This window comes from Limanda limanda, chromosome 18, assembly GCF_963576545.1.
Source record: "Limanda limanda chromosome 18, fLimLim1.1, whole genome shotgun sequence".
Taxonomy (NCBI): Eukaryota; Metazoa; Chordata; class Actinopteri; order Pleuronectiformes; family Pleuronectidae; genus Limanda; species Limanda limanda.
The window spans coordinates 7,142,253-7,160,646 of NC_083653.1; the positions used below are offsets into that span (position 1 = coordinate 7,142,253).

Here is an 18,394-nt window from a genome sequence, read left to right on the forward strand (position 1 = left end):
CGGGTCCAGGGTGTTTATTGTTCATGGCAATTGACACAAATGGGAACAAAAGCAATCTGGGGTGTCAAAGATGGAGTTAAAGCTTTTTAGTTGAATTGATGGTTCCATGATGACACTGGGAGATGGCTGGTTTGCTCTTTGTTCTGTGTTTTACATGTTGAGCAATATAGAAATATTTTGGCACAGAGAAGAGTAGAGAGCTCAACCAAGGCCCGACAGTCGTCTAGAATCTATCAAGCTGCACCATATTCCACACACTTGATTGAGGTTTTTCTCCTAAATGATCCATATTTTACTCCTTGTGAAAATGTAGCAAAATTCCCTCTCTTGTAATGTTAAAGACAGTAGGAAAAACATCCTGTACCCGGCCCCTGATCTGCACCAAGATGGAATAGGTTCTGAGCCATACCGCATTCTAATACCAAGTTTTGTACAAATCTCTTGACAGGGGTGAAAACATAACCTCCTTGGCTTTGTTATCCATCTCAAGTGATTGGGAACCTCAGACCTATGTTAAAAATGTCGTTATTGCTGTAGCTTTGCTTCAGGAACCAGTTTGATCATAACTAACAATCCAGAAAGGTTGATTTCCATTTGTCTGAAGTCCAATCTAAAGGCTCACTTCTATGATTGCAAACCGAACCATCAACTGCGGTCACGTTGAAAAAGAAATCTACTAGTTATGTTGCTGACATGTGTTCTATTGGTCCGTTACTGTCACATATGCTGCAGTAATTTATCTTGAGACAGGTTAGTTTGAGCTTAGGCCTCCTACTGGACGCCTGAATTTAAAGTCAATCAGGGCCCTAGGTGGATTAATGGACTTTTAGTGGCCCGGGGCAAAAAGGATGTTTTGAACTGAACTGCTCAAGCTAGTCTTCAACCAAAATCTCATACTGTATTATTAAACCTGGCTCTGAGCCTGTACACAACCGATCATATATAAAAAAAAAAATATTGTTGCTGTGTTCTGATATTAATAGTCACTCTTACGCCCCCGTTTCACCTCGGGGGCACAAAGCAATCTTGCCTTCCTAGTTGCGACCCCCCCACAGGGGACTGCAGGCACCAGTGTGCAAGACTGTGTGAAGATGTTTACAATGACTTTTCCCTGACAAGTGATTTAGTTAAGTGAAACTGAGATAACCGTGACCCTCAGCTTAGTAGTTACTCCGTTGTTGCCTTTGCTAGATATTGCGAGGAAAATTGCATTTGACATAAGTGCTGCATTTGAATGTAATCTGTGGCTCTGCAGAATTGTGCAGTGGCAATGTTCTTGTCTGGTGATTGTTTTGGAGTGCACTCAAGAATTGTGTAAAAGGATGAACGCCATACGTAATAGCAATACGAGACCATTCTTATCTGTGAGTATGGATACACTGGTTGTAATTTCCAGAAAGTGGTCTTGTGTATAAACAGTTGACTCATCTCCGCCTGGTGTTGGATCACTCTGTCTTATGAATTAAGGTTTATTTTAAGGACACAAAGTAGGAAATCAAAAAAAACAGCAACAGGATATTTTTCTCACATTAAATTGATCATGTAAAGCTTGTGAGTAATCCTTTGTTTTTTTACTACACTACATTAATGAGGCAGTACCTCCTACTTTTATCGTACGAATACAAAGCAGAAAGCTTTTGAACTCCTTCTTTGGTGCTGGAACAAAAAGACGTCACCAAAAAGACATCTACACTCGCTGGCCAGTAAACCTTCTCGCTATCATTACAACATATAAAGCATCATAGCTACTGACATTTATGGTCTTTGGTAACTGTGCTCTACATCAGCCAATAACAATAAGACACTTTTGTTGTAAGATTCAGGGGAAGGTTTGGTTTTACAGACGTGTAAAAAAACACAGGACAGGAAACGTGGCAGGAGGGGAAATAAATCAACGTTAATTTACATGAAACGGAACTTAGGTTAAACCAGACAAGACGTCAACCCCGAATGACCATTGAGGCTGCAACAAGACGAGTTTGTTGTTTAATTAATAGGAGACACAACTTTGTCTTTCATTACCAAAGAAGTGGACGGTCGGGCTATTTCTGCTCATAATGAATCTCGGGCTGAGATCCTTTTCTTACTCATCTTATCAACACTTCCCTCTCAAATGGCTGTTTCCCTAATTCTCTGAAGGAGGCAAGAGTAAATCCTCTCCTGAAGAAACCCACCCTCGACCCGTCTGCAGTAAATAACTACAGACCTGTCTCTCTTCTTCCCTTTGTTTCCAAAACTCTCGAGCGTGCAATCTTTAATCAACTCTCCTCCTATCTGAACCACAATAATCTTCTTGACCCTCGCCAGTCTGGTTTCAAGGCAGGTCACTCAACTGAGACTGCCCTCCTTGCTGTCTCTGAGCAGCTTCACACTGCTAGAGCAGATTCTCTCTCCTCTGTCCTTATCCTTCTAGACCTCTCTGCTGCATTTGACACAGTGAACCACCAGATCCTGATCTCATCCCTTCAGGACCTGGGTATCTCAGGCTCTGCCCTCTCCCTGCTCTCTTCCTACCTCAACGAACGCACTTATCGGGTAACTTGGAGAGGATCTGTTTCTGAACCTTGTCCTCTCACTACTGGGGTCCCTCAAGGTTCGGTCCTGGGTCCTCTCCTCTTTTCTTTGTACACCAACACTCTCGGCTCTGTCATTCACTCACATGGCTTTTCCTACCATAGCTATGCTGATGACACCCAACTAATCCTGTCTTTTCCCCGATCAGAAACACAGGTAGCAGCTCGAATCTCTGCCTGTCTGACTGACATCTCTCAGTGGATGACCGCTCACCACCTGAAGATTAATCTTGACAAGACTGAAATACTTTTCCTTCCAGGGACAAACTCTCCCACCCATGACCTGACTATTAACTTTGACAACTCCGTGCTGACCCCCACTCAGACTGCTAGGAACCTGGGTGTGACACTCGACTGCCAACTCTCCCTTTCTGCCAACATTACTGCAACAACGCGGTCCTGTAGATTCATGCTTTACAACATCCGGAGAATACGCCCCCTTCTCACTCAGAAGGCGGTGCAGGTTCTGGTCCAGGCCCTGGTCATCTCACGCCTCGACTACTGTAACTCCCTCCTGGCAGGTCTACCTGCTACTGCCATCCGACCTTTGCAGCTCATCCAGAATGCAGCAGCTCGACTGGTTTTTAACCAACCTAAATTCACTCGCACTACTCCGCTCCTCCGCTCCCTACACTGGCTACCAGTGACTGCCCGCATCCGGTTCAAAACACTAGTACTCGCATACCATGCTGTAAACAGATCAGGTCCAGTTTACATCCAGGACATGGTCAAACACTACACACCAGCACGTTCTCTCCGCTCTGCTTCAGCTAAACGACTCGTTCCTCCTTCACTGCGAGCTAAACACTCATCAAAATCACGACTGTTTGCTGTCCTAGCTCCTAAATGGTGGAATGAGCTCCCACTCGACATCCGGACATCTGAAAGTTTACACATCTTTCGCCGAAAACTAAAAACACACCTCTTCCGACTGTACCTTGAATAAAAAAAAAAAAAAAAAAAAAAAAAAAACTAACCACTTTTGAAAACTAACACTTTGGTAGCACTAAAATGGCACTTACTTATAGCACTCTGTATTTTTGCTTTATTTCGAAGAAATTTTACTGTCTTGATTCTTGTTGTTCTTGGTTTGTACCCTCAGGGTTGAATGCACTTATTGTAAGTCGCTTTGGATAAAAGCGTCAGCTAAATGAAATGTAATGTAATGTAATGTAATGTAATGTAATGTAACATGAGTTGGAGTGAAGTGACATTTGAATGTCCTTATTATCGTGGTTTCAACCTCTCCAGGTCCCAGACTGTCTGAATTCACCACTTAGGAAATATCATTGAATAACAAAAAACAGATTTAAAACCCAAGAAGCTAATTACACACACCCGCAACCAGCTGTATCCACAAGATTCATTCTAATCGATTTTGTCTAAACTGACACAAAGCAGGTGTACTCCTCCAAGTAGGTTAGAACAAATGCTGGGGACGGATTTTGCAGAAACCGTGTGACTCAGGTCTGTTGAGGTGAACCTGCAGACTGAGTGGAGGTGGAACTGATGCTCCGCTCCCGGTCTGTCGGCTCGCGCCATATGGGCGGCCCGAGGCAGTGGTTACCTCACCAAGGTGTCAAGGAGACCAGACACACAGATAAAAGCAGACAAAGTTACGACACTGTGTGATTTGATTCGGACATCGCACACACAACATGTAGCGTGACCTGTTCGCGTGTCACAAAGAAGCAAAAGCAGCAAGAACTTTGTTGTGGTGGAGACGTATGATGTTTTGTCCTATTTTCTTTCTTATGTAAGAGTTAAAAAGCCCAAAGTTTGGGGTAAAGTTTCCGATAAAAGTCGGAAGCTGGCCAATCAGAGCAGAATGGGCTTCATCAGCAGGGGGGGTCCTAAAGAGATAGGAGCTAAAACCAAGTGTTTCAGAGAAAAGCTGAAAAGAGGAGCTGCAGCAATCGACAGTTTTAGGAAAGTGATGAGGTTTCTGAACATTAGATTATTTAAACCTTTTCAAGTAATAACCTAAACTGATATTTTAAACCTGAATATGAGCAGAATAAGTCTCTTTTAAAGTTTGACCTCAAAAATTGCAACTGCCAGTGAATTTCAATCTCATCATGATAACGCTTTAAAAGTAAATACAAGTCTAAAGAAATGCAGAAAAGGAAAACTAATAAGAATGTTTTTTGAAAAGCTATTTGTTCCTGTCAAAAATCTTTTTGTCTCCACGATCCGTGATGTTTAGCTACGTAGCTTTTCCAGCGCATTTAAATGAAGGCATTCTACTGTAGTGCTTTCTGTGACTGACCGACAGGACAAAACAACATTAAGTCAAACAGCTTTTGTTTATATTGTCTTTGTTTTGTTTTTCATCTGTTCAGATTTATCAGTATAGCACCAAAAATAAAACGACAACTTATTTTTCAGTACAGAAGAGGCTGACGAGCACCAGGCCGTGTGGTTAGGGGTTCATGTAACAGCTTAATAAGATCCATTACTTAATTTAATTGCCTCTGGTCATCAAGTCAGGTACCAGCATTAGTCTCGTGCATCAAATAACATGACACATGATAGTTGTATCGGGATGGAAACAAGCAGGCAACTCAGCCAGGACGTTGATGGGCACTTCTGTCTCAAGTAGAAGTCATTGTCAGAACCACACACCGTGTGTTTGAATGTATCTTGGTCAAATCCCATTTAAAGCTAATTTTTCTGTGAATGTTGTGGATACAGGATGAAATGTTGTTTGAACTATTTCATTGACAATTTGATATTGGCCGTTTCAGCAGCTAACAATTTATGTAGTAATACATAACAAATTGGAGGTGATTCATTTCACTTTCAAGTTCAAACAAAAGTTGACAAAGTGAGAGCTATAACATCCCAGTGGAGGTTCGAAGCTTTTCACATGTTTCTATCTATCTCATCTTTCCTTTTTTTCACCTTGTCAGATCAGCTATTGGCAAGTTAGAAAAATAACCCCCCCAAAAATAATATTCTAAACCATTCACCATATTCTACTTTAATATTCATCATTTGATAATGTGAGAACTTATATATATATATATATTATGTACAACAGTATAAAGCCAACAATAAGCCTCAATCCTCTGTAAATGGAGACTTATAACAAAATGTTGACCACATTTTTAAAAGTTATTGTGAATCAACATGCAGATCCACCCACCAATATGCAAATATCAGGAGGTTTAATTGAAATAAAAACTGTTGGTGGTGTTGATTATCCAGCAAGAAGCTGTTTAACCATTGCTTTTGATTGTTTATCCAGCTTTGCCACTGAGATGCATGATTTTAAAATTCATGAAGCAGCTGGATAGAAATGCAGATATAGACGGACGTGTCCTGGTTTTGCTGATGCTGCTCTCGAAGAATTCAAAAACATAAGGATAGCTTGTTCATTTCGTCAATTTTTTTGCACAAAATTGTCTGTGCAGCCTGAATGCTTATCATTGTGCCATTGTGTGTCCTTGTCCTCTCATTTAATCCTGGCTTTTTACCTTGTTGTCGTCCTTTTTGCTGTGTAATCTGATGCATGTGTGTTATGTGCCAGACACGCGTGCCCCCCCCCCCTCTGCCAGCACGTCAGTTCAGGACAGCATCTGCTCCCTGAGTGCAGCTGAATGAGCGGAACGGGGGCCAGAACATGTACGAATATATCAGTGGAATCAGGTGACGGAGGCAGGTGACTGTGCCGCGCAGGCTGCAACACATCTCATTGAATTAGAGAGCGAGGCGACAGGGAAACACAGAGAGAGGAGGGCAGAGAGAGTCAGGAGCTGAGTGAGCGAAGAGGAACAAGAAGGCAAGACGAGCTATTTTTAAAAAACGCATTCAGCTGAATAAAACATAACCCGGCCACAGTCCAAATCGGCAGAAATCACAAGGCAGGCGTGAAATAACCACGTTAAATTATAGCAGGCTTGTCACGTATGTTTTGTTTTTTTAATGATGCTGAGCTGGACTGTTATTCACGTGCGGTTTCTCACATGCTGGACCAGAGAGGCTCCTCCAGTGTGTAGGGTTTAGCAAGCGTTACGTGTACAGTCTCCGCGGCCTCTCCGCCAACACGTGAGACAAAACCATTAGAGTCAAAAGCTGTTTAATAGTGTGTGAATATTAGCAATCATCCGCTGATTCACTCTTGGCCCAGTTCCTGGCCGAGATGTAAGTGTGTGTCTCGGCTCTTAACGTATTCCACAGAAAATGATCCTCGTCATCCTCACCACCATCATCAGCCGTGGCATCTGTGACTAATTATGCACTGTAGCCTAAAGTCTAGCCCGGGCTTCACAACACTTTTGGTCTGATGTACGAGAGCGGCCTCATTAGACGAACCTCTTACCCCGACCGCTTTGTTCCTCATTTATTCTTTTGAAATGATTTTAATCTTTATCTTATTTAATGATTTCAAAACATGTCAAAGTGGAGACTGTTACAACACTTCCTACATTTATCGATTCAAATCTTACATTAAAAAATAAACATTACTTTTAGCAACGCATTAGCCATTTTCAACTTTTAGCCATGTTCAATTATCCACTGTTATAGTTTAACCATCACTGTTAACTTGAGTGCTAACACTTCCAACCCTTTGTTCACCACTTGCAGCTATCTCCACTACAAGTTACGTTAGCTATTTAAGGTTTTTCATTTAACAGACTACAATTTAAGATATTTAATTTAACAATATATCTAACTGTCTGTAGATATGTAAATTAACTGGTTTTCCATTGCTTTTATCGACATTTGACATTATTTGTAACTAACGATTTCAGCGGTTAATCTATTATTTTCAAGTAGCTATTGGAACTGTTTTCATGCTTTTTTGCTAATCATCAACTTTTTGTTTTATTATATGTTTGTCGATTTATATAGTATCAACATTGTTGTGTAGTCTTGTGCCACTTGCTGGACTGGAGTGGAATAACTTGTTATAGCGTTTATACCCGATCTTCCTGATATTTAAATTACGGTGGCAATGCAGATGAACATATACTTTCCCCACTGCTTGCATTTACAAACTGTTGGGTTTCCGCTACGCTCATTTTGCAGCAGTGGCCCGAGAACCTCGTACCATGTTGATTTATTATCCTCTCTCCTCACACCCCCACTGACCTGTGCTCTCTTTACATGTTCACTGATCTGAGGTCACTAGTGCAGGAACAGAACTGAAGTTTAGTTTGTTTGATTCTCTCCAGACTATAAGGCAACATTTTCTGCTCAGTTTCCCCAGGTATGTTTTACAATACTTCCAGTTGTTTACCACGGGGAATTAGCATCTCTCCCCAACACAAACAATTGCAAATTCCAGTCTCAGATCAAATGTTCTCCCTTTGTCTCCGTGCCAACGGAGGCACACTTTCAAAGCAGATAACCCAAATGGAGCAGTGGAAACGGATCCCTCTGTTATTTGAGTTGACCTCTTAAAGGCCTGGAACCAAATCCCAACTTGTTCCTATTAGCGGTGACTACAAATTAAAGACTTCCTACCTTCTAAATTAAGTTTTAAAGCTTTGTGTGTCTTGGTTTCATAACTGTACAATGTTTTTAAAAGAAAACTTGGCACAGCACTGACTCACTCTCTGTTATGTTCTAAAATTTGGTTTGTCCCTTCAGTTTGATTTCTTAACCTTATTTTGCTTTTCTTCCCCTTTATATTTAATCTCTCATTTCCTCTTCTATGACTTCGTGCCGCAGTCCATCTGTGTAGTGAGTTTTAAAAGAAACTTGATCAACTGTGTATCAGGTACATAAATCACGTGAGTTATTTAATTAGGTAACCCTCCCACAGATCTCACACTCCACATGGAATGCCTTGCTTACTGACCTCATGGAAAATTGCGGCCTGCCAAGGTTCCCGCTCATATCCCCTAAAAAGGAACCTACGGAGTACGTTTGGAAAAAACTCTGATAGGGAATTGTTTTTCCTCACTGTGAAAGCCAAACATTTGACCAGGACGGTCGGACACACGCGGGCAAACGTTGTTGTTTCAATGCTTCACGAGATGCAGAGTGTGTGTGTGAATGTTGTGACTGTGTTGCATCATGCTGGTGAGAGGTTTTATTACAAGACAGGTGAAGCTGGGGTGCACGGCAGCCGAGTCACAGCCCGTGATCTAACCTCTTGTCTCTTCGGGTCTTCAGGCTTGTAATGCTTCAGTGTTTGAGCCTCAGCTGTGCGCTGGATGAGAGCACATGCTCCCAGGCCCTGATCTGGAGCCCGCACCGGGGTAACCAAGTTAAAGTGAACCCAGACAGACGCTTTGCCAATGTGCTGTCTCCTCTAGCGTTACATGAGATTGCCTGTGATGAATATATCCAGTACCCGCCGACACCTTCCCGCTCCGCTGTGCAGGCTGCGTGTTCACTGTCACTGCATATAATGAAAGTTTGATTAGAGAGATATTTTTTCCTCTGTTACAGTTTGCTGACAGCAGGCTCGGTATAATGTGGACGCTGACATACCTGACATTATTATAGGTATCGAATACAACCTATGAATACAATAATGTGATAAATAAAGGATCTAAGTTGAAAGGACGATATATGCAGTGTCACAATTACTCATCAAGTGTATCTGGTTCATGGTGAAAGGAAAGTTGTTGCAGGTGCAGAGTTGAATTTGGTGCATTTGGACATTCGATACGTTCGATATTAATAATTGAAAAGAATAAACAGATGGACGACCAGCGCTCTGCAGCTGAGACTAATACATGTAAGTGACGTTTGTCGATTCTCCGATTCGGGGGTTCTGCGTGCTTAGTGGAGCTTCACTGAACTTTGCCTCCACAGGTGAACAGCTCAGCTTCAAGGCTCTATTGACTGAGTCCTGCGGAATCCTGACAGATGTGGGTCAGATACAGGAGCAGCGGTGGCCTGATGGTCAGAGATGAGCAAAAGAGATCCTTGCAGTGTGTCTCTCCATTCGCAGAGCAGTGCATTGTAAGTGCAAGTGGATTGTAAAGTAAACAAGACACATGAGACCAACGCTTGCATCCTGTCTGGAGGGAACATCGGTTTCTTTTAACCATGACTGCCATCTTTAATAAAGCCTTAAGCATAGAGGCGGCAGATATATGATTCTTTTTTAATGGTTCTGGAAGAATCTGAAAAACTAGATATATACTCTGTCCTTACTGTTGGAAGTCAGTCTAGCGGGATAATGTTCAACAAAAGGGCTTTGTTGAGTTGTATTTATTATTTCGGGACAGATGAACTGAATTAACCCATGGCACTAACATATAGAATGTCTCACTACTCACTGTGCACCTCTGTATCAGATCTGACTTACTGAATAAAACAGCAATGAAGCCGTTAAAACAGCAGAAAGAGCTCGCTCTCTAATCCATAACTTGTTGAAAACCCATTGAACTCCCACTCATTGAAAATAAATGAAACAGCTTTGCTTCCTTTGCTTCAGTTTTAAACTCCTTGACTCTAAATATTGATATTTCTCCCCCCCCTCCCCCGATTAAAAGTAGTCCTCCAATTCTTTGGCTTCGCTCTCATTACATGGACATTACACAGCATCTGTCAGCAAGGCCCTGTGGGTCAAAAGCCGGACGGGGTAATGGAGGGAGGTGGGAGAGCCAGAGCTGTGTTTGAGAGCCTGAGTAAACAGTCGCGGGGTCGTCTGGAGTTTGAGGTGTCTGTGATTGAGAGTCGATGGTGGCCACTTTACACAGAGGTAGGACACGAGTCGTGGGAAAACCAGCTTTAATGATTAACTTTGACTCTAAAATCTTTGTGCGTCCTCTGTGTAAAAACGTTTGATGCTCACGTGTAGATAAGAGCCACAGTTTGCCGTGTGGTGTGATGACGTCCTTGGCCAGACGCAGCTGGAGAGGAGAGCGAGCTGCGGCGCAGGCATGCTGGGAAGCAACGTGTTTGAAGACAGTCTGTACCGAGCGGTCGACACGACCAGTGTTTATTTGCACATTTGAACAGAACATTCTCCAATCTGCGCCGCGTTGTATTGACGGTGTAAACGGAGACGTGCGTGACGTCACACAGGACTGGCTGCTCAGGCCACCTGTATGTTGAAGAACTAGGTCAGCCATATAGGGCTGGATGTTGTGAGCGAGGGCAACACCTCCGGGCTCAGTGGGGCTCTGCTCGAGGAATTTGTTTACTGACCACTACGGTGATGCACACTGACAGGGACGTCCAACAAGGGAGATGTAAGTCATCACACAAGTCTCCCATCCAGTTCTCTGCTGCTGATGTGAGGACTTTCAAAAGTTTCTGTTTTTTGTACAGTGTATACACATAGACTGTGTATAAAAAAATGGATGACGTGCTCCTGATTCCTTCCACTATTCACAAATGATGCAAAATAATCCCAGATATGAACGCTGCCATCTTGTGCCAAAGACGTCATTTCGAGCCAGAGTCCCACGAGACAGGCACTCGACCATCGCGAGTCAGAGCTGTCTATCTTGACATTCTTATAGCTTTAAATAACTCTTTAAAACCCAACTTCCAAGAATGAGCCCAAATGACTTATACTGCAACCAGCCACAAGGGGGAAATCAAGACACTTTGACTTCACTTCCGGGAAGCCGTCACGTCGTCCATCAGACTCTGGTGTCTATACCACTTACATTGAAACTTAAGCCTCTCAGTCGTGTCTTATCTTTTACATAAGTCGTCCGGTGTTTAATCTACGTTGGTATTTTTAATCTATTTACCATCAGTGTTGCTCACTCTAGGGATTTGGAAGATGTTCCCACTCTCTTTTTAAAATCCTACCGTTTCTTTCATGCTTTTAGTTTGATTTACTCACTCAAATCTCTCTGACCTCCAGACAGTATATAACGGCCGTAATCCAGACGACTTAACTAAGAGCATAGACAACAAGTTTATGCTGTTTAGGTTTATTTTTTTATTTGTCATTTGCTAGATTGATGTGAATGTAAATCGTTATACTGAAAATGTTGTGATGTATCTGATCTTTTTGAAATGATTTAGAATCCACTGAGGTTTAAAATCAAGCCCTTTAGTTGGAGAGCAGCAGTTTGTTATGGAGTGAAAGCCAAAGAAGAAGAATCTACACAGGAGAGTTAAAAAATATCTCAACTGAAACGGCTCTCAGGGGAGCGTGTACCTCCGCCAAGACCCAACAGTCCCTCAAACTCAATCCAGCTGCATCAAATTTCACACTCATAGACTTCAGTCCTCTGAAAGTGCCTTGCTTTTTTTTTTTACATCAAGATCTCAGTATTATTATTTTTAGAAATTCAGAAAAATGTTGGAATATGTCCCATCTCGCAGAGTTGGGATCTGCACCAAAATTTAATGGGTCCCTCCCCGACCCACACCGTATCCTTCCTCCAAGTTTTGTGGAAATTGGTTGAGTAGTTCTCGGGTAATGTTGCTTAAAAACGCAGACAAATACATCATCTGCTGGCAAAGATAATAACAAATTGTGTGTGGAACCCTGCACCACACACACCGACGAGTGTATTAAATAGCGTGGCACTGACTAGTCTCCAGGAGCACAGATGTCTGAGGACATTATCAGTCTCCAGTGAAGCCCAGAGACAGAGAGAGAGAGCAGCTCTGTCACCAGCACCTCTGTTACTGAGCCTGCACGTCCTGAAGTCTCCTCCAGAGACCGTGAGGCGACTTTCCATCCTGTCAGACGTGTAATGTGTACATAACATGCCAGGTTTCATAACACCATTTTATTCCCCCTTGTGTACGCATCTGTCATTTGTATTTAATTTCATCCCTGGCCCCTGAGAACATATATTTCCCCCTTTGTGGTTTTGTATTGTTCTACGTAATGTGGACATTTGAGTCACGTGTTGGGGTCAGCAGCTTTTCCTTTTTTTTTTCAAACAAATAAAATCCTGATAGATAAATAGATAGATAGATAGATAGATAGATAGATAGATAGATAGATAGATAGATAGATAGATAGATAGATAGATAGATAGATAGATAGATAGATAGATAGATAGATAGATAGATAGATAGATAGATAGATAGATAGATAGATAGATAGATAGATAGATAGATAGATAGATAGATAGATAGATAGATAGATAGATAGATAGATAGATAGATAGATAGATAGATAGATAGATAGATAGATAGATAGATAGATAGATAGATAGATAGATAGATAGATAGATAGATAGATAGATAGATAGATAGATAGATAGATAGATAGATAGATAGATAGATAGATAGATAGATAGATAGATAGATAGATAGATAGATAGATAGATAGATAGATAGATAGATAGATAGATAGATAGATAGATAGATAGATAGATAGATAGATAGATAGATAGATAGATAGATAGATAGATAGATAGAGGCGATGTGCTTGATGAATGGGTTCTAGTTCTCATTTTGATGGCAAGAACATATCGTGCCTGGTAATCAATGAAAATGTAATTGAGTGACGTGGAGCTGGAGCCCTGCTAACCACATTATGCCTTCCTTTGATGTACTTTCAAAGCTTGGATTTATTTATTTTTTTACCCGAACCTAATTAATCAGGCTAATGAAGAATACTTCGTTAGCCTGGTGGTGTTATATTGTAGACACACTAACACACACACACACACACACACACAGGCAAGGAACTGCATTCAGATAAACTAGCAATCAGGACTAAAAGGTACAGCGAGCACCGATGACTTTCATTGCTACAGACGAGCTGCGTAAAAGGATATCAGACGTTTCATTTGAGAAACTGTGTGAGGGTTCATATGGCACGGCACTGAGTAAAGCTGCAAGCGAGCCCATCTGCTTTAATGAACATGGGAGGATTAAAACATGAGAAATTAATTAGAGGGTTCAAAAAAAGAGAAAATGTTACAGACCCGGGAAATTAATTCTCCGAGTGACTAAATGTTTAGGAATGGGAAAGATATCATACAGGAATATTTGCTCTGTCTATGAAATGATTTGTTTTGAAGCATTTAAATTAGGACCAGCCTGTTGCTGGAGGCATTAGCTTAAATGATTGGCTCTAAATGATGGTTCGGTAATGAGAGGCAGCAGCGAGGAGGGAATGAGAGCTTGGAGAACGGTGCACCTGTGTTCAGCTGACATTTATAAGCCTCCCCCTGCTTGTTAGTCTTTTAAAGGCTCTTATCTCCTTTCAATGTTATGCAATTTTCATATTTTCTTTTACATGATAATTACAGAAATTAGGTTATGAGACAATCAGTCTCGGGCTGCGGAGAACTCTTTGATACGGCTTTTATGTGCTGCAACCGTCCTCACACACGTCGACAATCTGCACTAATTTTAGAGGAATTACTGTTTTCTCTGAGAGAAGAAAAGATAACTGTAATTTCCCAGATGTCTCCTCTCAGTTTTTCCCGGTCTCCCCATGAAATATGTGCAAAATATTCACAGCCACTCCCTCGTGATAACATCCCTCTTTGGAAACCAAAATGTGTTCAATATGAAAGCTTCAGCCTCAGAGAGTCTGGGGCTCCTCAGATGTCCATCAAACCTCGGCGGGCCATTGTTCTTTCACCTTTCAGGCTGCACTTTTCCTCTGCCTGTGGCAATGACAGTAATTCATGTAAACAGAGCAAGTGGCCCTCGTGGCCTCCCCCCCGCCGCGTGCCAGGACGAGCCGCGCAGACGTCCTGTCTCATGATAACTTTGTCACTGTTGGTGGGGAGGAAGCGGGAGAAGTTTGGAGGGGAGGGTGATGTCATGTAGGCCGCTTGGCTTCGCTCGCACAGCAGCAGGACTCCCGGCCTTGTCGCCTCCGGCCAGCGTGTCTGCTGGTGACGAGCGCCGCTGTCACTCCGGTCGTCCCCTCGTCCCGATAAACTGCTCCCTGCTGCCGACAGCTCCTGACAGGCCTCTGCTCAGCCTCTGCCTTCACCTGAACACACTGTCCCACTCACTCTCCAATGAATGGTTAATAAGAGCATTTACTTTGCACCCACAGCTGCAGAGCTAAGAACCTTTGGGTAAATCAGATTGTGGACTTTCTCGTTGAGACTGAATGTCTTAAGAGGTGACAAAACAAGATGCTCATAGTATTTTCTAATGCTGCACTGCTTGAGGGGAACATAGGCCGATAAATTATTTAAACAATAGCAAGCAGAATAAATCCGACCTTCTCATTCTAAACCTTTGGAAATGGATGTAATAATGGAACTTTTGTTCAGAAAGTTCTGATTTCAATATGCTCACAGTGGCTGAGTAGAACACATTGTTATTCACAGACCTGCTCTGCAACAGACTGACCAGTTCTTATGCATTTTTGATAACCAGAAGCCACTGGAGGGAAAACCAAGCTGGTATTCACTCATAATAAATGTCAACAGGAACTGGTTCATGTTGTGAGAATTGACCATACTGTCACTGCAGAAAGTTTCAACAAACTGCAGGAGGCATGAAATCACATTAGGCATTTAAATGTGTACGAGGAAAAAGCTAGCATAACGGATAAATCGCTAAAGATCCGCTAAAAGTAAGAAAACACAGATGAATGTTAGCTAAACAGTCCAAAGTAGCTAAAAGTGATAGATACACAAAGTAAATCATGAAAGTAATAATTTAATTATGAACTTAAATGATCTTATTAATAGCTTAAATTTTACATTCCACCATTTATCCATATGTCGGCAGTTTATTTTCGCTATTACGTTCACCTCAAGTATTAGCAAAACAGGCAGGGGAATAATGCTAATGTTCAAATGATGAATAAATAGTTGAAATAGCTGAAGGCAAATAGTTTTAGCTATCCCAGCTATTTATATAGAGAGTTGAAATGTTTAATGTGCACCAGATTTTAATCGTATAAAAGCTCATTTGACAAAACCGATTTAAACCCTGACAGTACAGCTGCATTTAAAAATTGTGACATTGAAGATATTTAAATGATCAAAGTTAGAATTTTTTTAAATAAAAAAATATTTGGAACATAACTGTGGAACTGTGCAAGCTACATTAGACAAAAGAATCCTCGATACCAAGGTCAAATTCAGGGGCATCATTTGGCCAGGGAACAAGGATCTCTGGTCAGATTAACTGTGTATTTACCTGCTCCCTAATCACAACAAAGTACTAATCAAAAGCACAATTTATTCCTTCCACCAACACAAACAATAATAGCAGCACAGCTGGTTAAGCCTTAAACAGATTTGGCAGCTGACAGTCATGTGATTCAACCGCACAGATCAGTGTGACAATAAAACCCGACCCCAAAGAATTAAATCAGCCCCGGGAGTAATTACATTCTCACTATTGTACAACCTTTTTCCATTTGCTGATCCCATTGTTATCGGGGACATCATCTCCCCGCTCCCGTGTGCAACAGGTCCACTTGTGGTAAATTTATGTCAGGCAGTAATGAGGCTGCGTGCGACGGCCTCGTATCCTGTGGGACAATGGGAGCGAGAGAAGGACGTTATGAGACAAAAAGGGTGACGCGTAACCTGAAATGTGCCGGAAGGAAGATCAAATCTGTCCTGAAATTCATGAGCTGTGTATCGTGAGTGCATTCAGAATCCCTCTGTGAGTCAGGCCTCATCTGACATCAGCTGGTGTTGAGAGGTGGTCAAATCCAAGTGGCCATTTCACTCACATAACATCTTTTAATGGAGAATTAATTAAAAGGAAAGTTAATCCACCAACCTTTGACATGAAGTTTCTTAATGAACTTATATGTCGCTGCAAATGTTTCATCTTTTTCTATTCTTGTTTTTTTTGGACTCTTCCAAAGACTCAGTGGAGCGCACACAAACTGCCCTGCTGACTTTTGCTATTCTGCCATGGGGGTCCTATAATCTGAAGATCCAAAGGACTGCTGGACACCCTATGGTGTTCTGTTTATTTGATCTGGAATAATGTAGAGGGCTAATTAGGTGCAAATGCACTCATTAGCTGGAGCCACTGCACAGAGACAAATTGTCAATGAATAATTCAAACTCCCTCTCCCTCACACGACATCAGTACTTTGCTATTCCTGCCACACCGCTGTGCCTTCTCAATTCCAATTGCATTCTGGCGCCGTGAAATGAAGAGTCTTTGAATTTATCAGAAGTGCTGCTCAAAGAATACAAATCATTTATATCTGTCTGCTCCAGGTTTGACAATCTTCCCAGCCTGCAGCCTCCTCCTCTCAGACCCCTGTCCCCTGCACTGTAGATTTAATTAGTTCTGCCCTAGTAAACCTGCTCCTTTCTCCTTCTGTCCCTCAGGATACGGCCATGCAGCCCCCAGCACAGATGGAGGGAAGGGGTTCTGCATGCTCTACGCCCTCCTGGGCATCCCGCTCACCTTGGTCATGTTCCAGAGCGTGGGTGAGCGGATCAACACCTTCGTCAGGGACCTGCTCCACCGCCTGAAGAAGTGCGTGGGCATGAGGCACACGGAGGTCTCCATGGCCAACATGGTGATCATCGGTTTCATTTCTTGCACGAGCACATTGTGCGTCGGGGCACTGGCCTTCCGCCACTTCGAGGGCTGGAACTTCTTTCACGCCTTCTACTACTGCTTCATCACGCTCACCACCATCGGCTTCGGGGACTATGTGGCGCTGCAGAACGAGCAGGCTCTGCAGACCAAGCCCGAGTACGTGGCCTTCAGCTTCATCTACATCCTCACTGGTCTGGCTGTGATTGGAGCCTTCCTCAACTTAGCCGTGCTGCGCTTCATGACGATGAACGCCGAGGACGAGAAGCGGGATGCGGAGCAGAGGGCGCTCCTCGCTCACAACGGTCAGGCGGGCGGACACATCCACTGCTCTGTTGACCCGGCCTCCTCCTCCTCCACGCCGTCTGGATGCGGTGGAGGGAGCGGGGCGGGAGGGAACGGACCAGCGAGCCGAGGCCTGCGTAACGTGTACGCTGAGGTGCTCCACTTCCAGTCCATGTGCTCCTGCCTTTGGTACAAGAGCAGGGAGAAACTGCAATACTCCATCCCCATGATCATCTCACGGGACCTCTCCACCTCGGACACCTACATGGAGCAGGGAGAGGCCTTCTCCAACCCCCTCCACTCCAATGGATGCGTGTGCAGCCTGCAGCGTCACTCGGGCATCAGCTCGGTTTCCACTGGTCTGCACAGCATCAATACCTACAGAAGACTCAATAAACGTAGAAGCTCCATCTAAGCCGAGAGGACTTCATGCTCTAAGGTCAAGTCTCACTCGAGTCTACCATGTGGAGAGGGGGGGGGGGCCTTCCTGCCGTGGCACTAGATTAGCTGTGGACATTGGGGCGCACAACTCCGGTCCAGAGGAAATGCAGTGCTCCTCATGTTTGCTTCTTTCTGGCACTGAAGCCTGACTCCAGCCGTGTTTTTAACTTCCATTAGGAAAAGCACAAACCATTTAGGACAACGTAGTTCCTGAGATATTATGCTAACGGTGGATCGAGAAGCATTCAAACGTTGGAACTCTTTCTGTTAGAGGACAAGGAAAAGGTGTGTGCGGTTCTTTCTGCACCTCGGAACTCTAACATAGTCTATTTCGAAAAAGGGACAAAATACACTGTGAAACATGTTTTTAAGAGGGACAGGGTGTTAACTGTATATGAAGCCCCGCTAAGAAATATTTTCTTTAGTCACACTAAGTCCACTTTTTTCAAAAAATGCTTTTCAGAGGGAATATTAGGGTTGTTAGTATTATACTCACTTCAAAATGTGTATATATTTGGACACCTCACTTGTAGAAAGCCTATTTTTTCAGTGAAACTTTTCAAGAGTAATCTCAGTGTCTTCTCCTGTGTGTCTGTAGCTAAAGGTTCAAGCCAAATTTTCTTCATCTGCTCCATGTATTTTCCTTCCATTAGAAAAAGAATCACATTACATGCATCCAAATGACAGTTTTGATTGAGAATGAGCAGGAA

General features: G+C 42.8%; 1 protein-coding gene across 2 annotated transcripts in view; it reads left to right on the forward strand.

The window, feature by feature from the left end:
- The window catches only part of kcnk3a (potassium channel, subfamily K, member 3a), a 30,148-nt gene extending 12,489 nt beyond the window's left edge, over positions 1-17,659 (forward strand). Inside the window, exons 2-3 of one of the 2 annotated variants that reach the window (XM_061091625.1) lie at positions 16,745-17,332; positions 17,375-17,659. In XM_061091625.1, coding sequence (XP_060947608.1) covers positions 16,745-17,332; positions 17,375-17,658 — 872 coding nt within the window. In that variant the 3' untranslated portion in view covers position 17,659. Of the gene's footprint in view, positions 1-16,744 lie in introns of both variants that reach the window. The other variant, XM_061091624.1, reaches the window with a different exon arrangement.
- Positions 17,660-18,394: the final 735 nt, after the last annotated feature.